At 44.6% G+C, this 6,139-nt stretch overlaps 1 protein-coding gene across 1 annotated transcript; it reads right to left on the bottom strand.

The window, feature by feature from the left end:
- Positions 1–2,588: 2,588 nt before the first annotated feature.
- On the bottom strand, positions 2,589–3,560 carry GNG10 (guanine nucleotide binding protein (G protein), gamma 10). The gene is made up of 2 exons (XM_009882130.1): positions 3,453–3,560; positions 2,589–2,714 (listed from the first exon to the last, which is right to left on the bottom strand). Exons 1-2 carry the CDS (start codon positions 3,558–3,560, stop codon positions 2,589–2,591), a joined length of 234 nt encoding a protein of 77 aa, XP_009880432.1.
- Between the last annotated feature and the right edge of the window lie 2,579 nt (positions 3,561–6,139).

Below are 6,139 nucleotides of genomic sequence, written 5' to 3'. Positions count from 1 at the left end.
AAAGAATAAAACAAACAATAGAAAGTAGACAAAATTAAAAACATATTAAAAAAGTTAGTTGTCCTTGTAAAAGTGCTCCATAAAAAAATGAAGGCAAACGACCAAGCACATTTTAGTGAGTTTTGTGTATTGCAAACCTCGACAGTTATGCATGCAACTATCTTTGGGTGTTCACGGATTTTTAGTGTCTGTTTGGTCACATTTTAAACACGCCAAGGAAATTCCACCACAGCAGTACCTTTACAAACATGAATTAGGGGAAGCATTACAGATTACAAGTCTTGTAAGAAACATGCCTTAGGAATCAAACCCGTGCTACACATTGTACCCAGCAGTTTCCAATATGTGTCATTTATGGACTTAGATGCACATGAAAAAAAATGTAATTGGTTCCAGGTCTTGCTAATGGAAGCAAAGTTCCCTCTGAGAACATTACTTCAGTACTAACAGCACTTATTTCTGTACTTCAACAATTCATTTCTGGATGTTTTATTTTGGAAAGTAACAAATATTTTTTACTCTTATTCCGGTGTAACAGTTTACCAAGATAGGAGTAGGTAATTTCGTAAAAATTCATGTGTTTTTCTTTTCTAAAATGTAAACTTCTCAAGTAATATTTGTATAGTTAGCATAATGCAGTAAGAATGGCGACGTTTGTGAAAACAGTAAGAGTTACATTAAAAAACTTTAAGAACATTAGCAAAAGATAGTGAAGTACGGATACACAAGAACAAATGGATAAATATCAAGGATATTGTTTTAGCCACACAAAAGTTCAGACACAGAGAGAGACTTTTCTTGTGAAGGAAAGGCAGTTGTTATTCATGTCATGCTTGAAGGCAACTCTCCGATGACCTTCCCTGTAAGAGGAAAAAAGGGTTTATTTAATGCTGTCTTCCTAAGCAGGTACATTTCTCTTATGAATTATAACACAAAAGCTCCTTTGCACTGAGAAAAAACAACTGCTTTCCTTTGTTGGATGTTGGCATCCTTTAATATTATAAAATTTTTTAATTGGCTTTTTGACTTTGCTCTCATCTTTATGACCCCAACTAGATAATAATAAACTAGATAATTGATCTATCAGCAAAAGATAACTAAATGACATCTTGGGCTGAGCTATGTATTTCTAAAAGTATCACAAATTACCCATCCAAGTCTTTGGAGAAAATATTTTGAATCCTGGATGATGCAATCAAACTTGCATCCTAGAAATACATACATACACACACAGACACACACACACACAAAGTAGAAAGGCTGCTTCAATAACAGAACACCACATGCAACAGTCACTATCAATTTTATCTCATTTGCAGGAAGAATTCAGGGCAGCACCTAAATTAAGAAAATCTGCTCGGGCAGTTGGAAAAACACGTTTTTCCAAAAGACCGTCTTGAGCTCAGTTGTTCTCTCTCTTCAGGTTCAATCCTGTTTTGTCAAACCTATGCAGAAACAACCACAACCGCGCTATTGATGCGGCGCAAGCTCAGGAACCCTGGCAGCGGGAAGGGGAAGATTTTGCAAGTACTTTATGCTACTTTAAATTCTGCCCTTAAAAAATCCCATTCATTTTCACTTTGATAGCACTGTCCAAGAAAGAACAGAATTCAGTGGTTCTTCCTCTCTGTAGTTTTTCCAGCTCTTCAGCAGGTTTTTTTATTTTTATTTTTCTTTTAAAGAAGAGTAACCCCTTCTGAATATCCTACTTCCATGTTCCCTTGTGATGCCGAAAAAGTAAGATTTTTCCAACAAAAGCCACGGTGCTATCCTGCCCAAGACTACTAGCACACATGGCCTTTCTCCCTCCAGCTGCGGTCACCGCTATCTGTGCGACAGATGGGAGAAACAAGAGTAGGAATGATGGAATCGGACCCCAAAGATTTGCAAACGCCGGCCGGCCGCCCGCCCACCCTGCAGGTGTTCGGCAGGGACAAGCAGTGCAGCCGGAGGGCTAAGGCAGAGCGCAGGGAGCGCCTCATCCTTCAGACCCAGGCTGGAAAAGGTTATGAAGGCTGCGGTTACAGATCGCCTCAGCTCCTCTCTGCCTCCACCCCTTTCGGTGCTCAACCGACAGTAACCTCAGAAAAAGCCTAAAGACGGACACCGCCAAATGAACTGCAATATGATGTTGAAGACAAAAATGTATTTTTTAACAAGGGTCTTGCTTCAGCTGGGAGGTAGTCATCAGAATACATGCAGCCAGCGTGGCTTTGTCTTCCTCCTTCATGCTGGGTACGTTGACTGGGTTTTATGTCCGGCTGGGTGAAACACAGCCATGTGTCACAGACAGTTTTTATTATTTTGGATGCTGCTGACGATCCTAGAGATGCTCAAACACAAAAAACGACCGACCAAACATAAAAAACCCAACAAAACACCTCTAGAAAGAGCTGTAGGAAAGAGACATGTTTCAATTGCCACACTTAAACAGAAAACAATGTGTAGAGCCAGCGGGGGAGTGATGAACGCTTTGCTACCAAGAACACGACATTCAAACAGCTATCCCCGTGTGCCCTAGTCCTTCCTAGGGCCGGAGTTTCACATCAGAGTTGTTGTCAGGGCATCTGTGACTTTATTACCTGATTTCAGAGTAGAGCACAGGATCGGGGTTCTCGAAAGGGATTGCTCCCCGCAGGAACCCCAACAAGCAAGGCATCTTTGCAGGCGTTTTGCATACAGTACTGCTGGAGTTCTGCAGCTGCCTGAGAGACCTGTGTGAAGGAAAAAGAAAGACAAATCCAGAGGGGAAACTAATTCATTCACAAGCGCTTATTAGGCATTTCCTCCTGAAGAACCATTATCAAACAGAGCTGGAGAGCAGCCAAGTCAACCCTCGGATTTTCAAACACCAAGTAAATCAGCACAGTCACACATTTTCAAAGCTGCAATGGAACACACATGAAATACTATGCCAGCGATGAGCCAGAGGAGTGTAGAGGACTGAGGTGCAAGTACAACGGAGTTTGTCCTCATTAAAAGCACAATGTTTTCCAATCTACTTACTGTTTGCAGGTTTATATTGGAACTCTTTTTTCCTCAGGTAATTTATAAAAAGGATTTTCATTTCCAAACTGTTAAGCAACACAGAGCATAGCAAGGAATGAAAGCAAAAAGATGAGATTAAAAGCTTTTTAAGTCCAAAGTGCCACCTTCCCCAGGCAGTGAAGTGAGAGCTTCAAATCCACACCCTCGCCTCCAAAGAGGACAGTCCAGAGCTGCAGAACAGGCCCAGGAACCGCAGGCAAGTCCAGCACTGAACTCCCCTGCTCTCCCTGTGGGCAAATCATTTGTGTGCCTGTACTTTTGAAGGAAAACACAGGGGAATTCCCAATTTCTCAGACACGCGTTGGTAATAGCTGCAGGGAACTGTCAAAATCCACGCTGTTTGCTACATCTTTTCTAAAAGGCAATACTGAGCATATTGGTGGGATTACAAGTTCCCCTCTGACCTCCCCTCTGCCTTCACTGCAGGACTCCCGAAACACTGATTGTTCTTGCCACACCACTTCGCAGTATTGCTCATGGAGGGACGAGACACGGCCAGAAGGACCATCCATGCTTCCCAGCCTCCTGACTGAAGGGGCCATCCAGGAGCCCTGATGGATGGGATTTTGGTTCTGTGCCATCCCATCTAACAGTGTCTGGAAGCACATGGGAAATCTGGCCTAGTGCACACTTTTGTTTGCTGTTTCACTGCTGTCCTGTTCACCGCCTCCCAAGTCTCCTCCAGGACACTCATCCTGGTAACAGCCCAAATTCACCCGGCAGCTCTCAGCATTTCAGGGGGTTGTTCAGAGAAGCGTTTTCCTGCAGCCTCCCAGATTGTCTTGAGCGGAGCTCAGGGAGAAGCATCCGCAGCAAGGATCCCTGCTAGTCAGTGGGCTTTGTCACTCCCCCCTTCCTTGAGGAGAACCTCTTTCTGGAGGCTGCAAAGGTCTCCCACCCTGCCCAGCCCCTTGGACCCCCTGCAGCCTTCGCAAGCTGCCTCAGGCTCAGCGCCGACCCCTTAGCTGGTACCCGACTACGCACCACAGGGCTATCAGGCAGAGGTGCCACTTGCCAACACTGATCAGGCCAAGGCTACATGGAGCTTTTTCCTGGGAAAACGAGCAGAGAGGCATCCAGGGCACGGTTTGCCCTGCACGCACAGCATCGCTAGCGGTTTCTCACTCCTCTCCTTGCACTTTACTGCTGAATGCCGTGAGACGTACGGAGCTGTGTATATCCTGATGTCCCTGGAGAGATACAAACCTGATTTTTGGCATCTGTGTGAGAATTATCTGTACGGCAGCAGACCGGTGTTCTAGGACAGATCTGCCTACTGCGTAGCCTTACCTACGCCCCTACAGCATTCTTCACTTCTCCAGTTCACACAGAAAGTACGAGAGTTTCTGCCATATTTCACCACAGGACAAACACGCTCCTGCGGCCGCCTCCTGCGTGCAAGATACACGTGGGTACTTCTTTCCTACTTGGTTTCCTCTTTCTGAAAATATTGTTCCTGTCTGCTTTTTTAGCTGGCAGAGTAAACAAACTCACCATTGGAACTTCGCAGTATTTTTAAAAATCCTTTCATATCCAGCTTCCGTCTGAAAATACATTGTCTATTCAAAGTATCCAAAACAATGTTTTCTGCTGTCTCAGTGTGTGCTAAAACTGATCCAAGTGGGTTTTCACCAGCTGAATACGTTCCTCACTGTTTTTACACTGCATGTCAAGAAACCCTAGATGACGCTTTTTATAGGACATGCTTTTAATCATGCATCATTTCACTTGTGATTATAAAAAGACACGAACAGGTTCGTAGCACAGCAGACATGGAAAGAGACTGCTCTTGCACAAGGCTGCAAGAAAGATGAGACTGAGGTCTCACCAAGGCGGAGCCTCCCTGGAGTAAAAGCAAACGCGTAATAAAAGTGTAGCCTTGAGAAGTGCAGCTCCAGAATATGTTATCGCCACAATGTAACCCTCAATAAACTAAAAAAAAAAAAAAAAAAATCTTTTACACCCCCTCCATGACCAAAAAAAAAAAACCAAACAAAAAGCAACAACAAAAACCAAAGCAACCGGAGGAGGAGTATATGCCTCAAAATGAGCAGGAACAGAGATCCAGGCTATTGGTGGTGGTATAAAGCAACAGAAATGTCTGGTCAATCATTTGTGTCAGATGATATCCCTCTCGCCACAAGGGCCTACATTTCTACTCTGCATCATGCCGTTTCTCACAGATTCCCACAAATCATTGCAGTGATAAACTACAGCCACTTTTAGTGACTCAAACATCTGCCCGCTCAGTATTCACAAACAGAATTTAGTAACATCGATGAATTGATCAGGATGATGTCCAAAAGCCATAGTGGTTTCACCTTGCAAGAGGCACTTCAAATTCTCACCAGCCCAGAATAGGAATAGTGATAAAAAAGTATTCTAAATTATTTTTAAATCAGTTAGCTAAGCTTCTGCATCTCATTACAGTGGCACTGTCATCAGAGTAAGGAAGCTGGTGTTTTGTGACTGGCCAGGAAGAAAATGGTGAATGCATGGAGATGATGACAGAAGAGGAAAGTGCAGGATACGAATTAATTTGACCTTCATCGCTTCACATCACAGCCTATGATGGATTTCGTGCGTGGCTGGAAAGAGTCGCTTTCGCAAAGCAGTTGTGAACACACACACACACACACACACCCCGCCCATCTGCCGGGGACCAAGAGCTCGCTGGGACACACCTGCGTGGGCAAATTGGGTCTGCCAGAATAAAAAATTTAAAAATTTTAAAATTTAAAAAAAAAACCCAACAAAACAACAAAACAAAACAAAGCAAAAACCAACCAACCTTTGGAGCTAGGAGACGACAAGACCGCCTCACCAGCCTGTCTTTGTCTAGAAATCCGCAAGCAGGAGGCTCATGCGTGCATAGAAAATCGCCTGTTTTTCCCCCAGTGTGCCAGCGGGCACGAACTCCCCCCCCGCCAGCGGGGGGCGGCGCAGCCGTGCGGAACCGCGCTCCATTATCACCAGTCCTTCTGCAGAATTAATGAGTTGCCGCTGTATTAATTTACCGCGGCTCCTTCCAGCAGGGAACGGCCCTTACTGTGCCGGCCGTCGGGGTTCGCAGCACCCCCCCCCCGGGCAC

This window comes from Charadrius vociferus, unplaced genomic scaffold (genome assembly GCF_000708025.1).
Source record: "Charadrius vociferus isolate BGI_N301 unplaced genomic scaffold, ASM70802v2 scaffold693, whole genome shotgun sequence".
NCBI classification, from domain to species: Eukaryota; Metazoa; Chordata; class Aves; order Charadriiformes; family Charadriidae; genus Charadrius; species Charadrius vociferus.
Note: the sequence above shows the minus strand (reverse complement) of the source record. Positions and strands in the feature narration are given on the sequence as shown.

Coding starts and splice junctions, on each gene's coding strand:
- GNG10 (XM_009882130.1), bottom strand. CDS start 3,560: ATGGATGGTCCTTCTGGCCGTGTCTCGTCCCTCCATGAGCAATACTGC. Junction 2,715..3,452: donor GCAGTGAAGGCAGAGGGGAG/GTCAGAGGGGAA, acceptor TCCTTCACACAG/GTCTCTCAGGCAGCTGCAGA.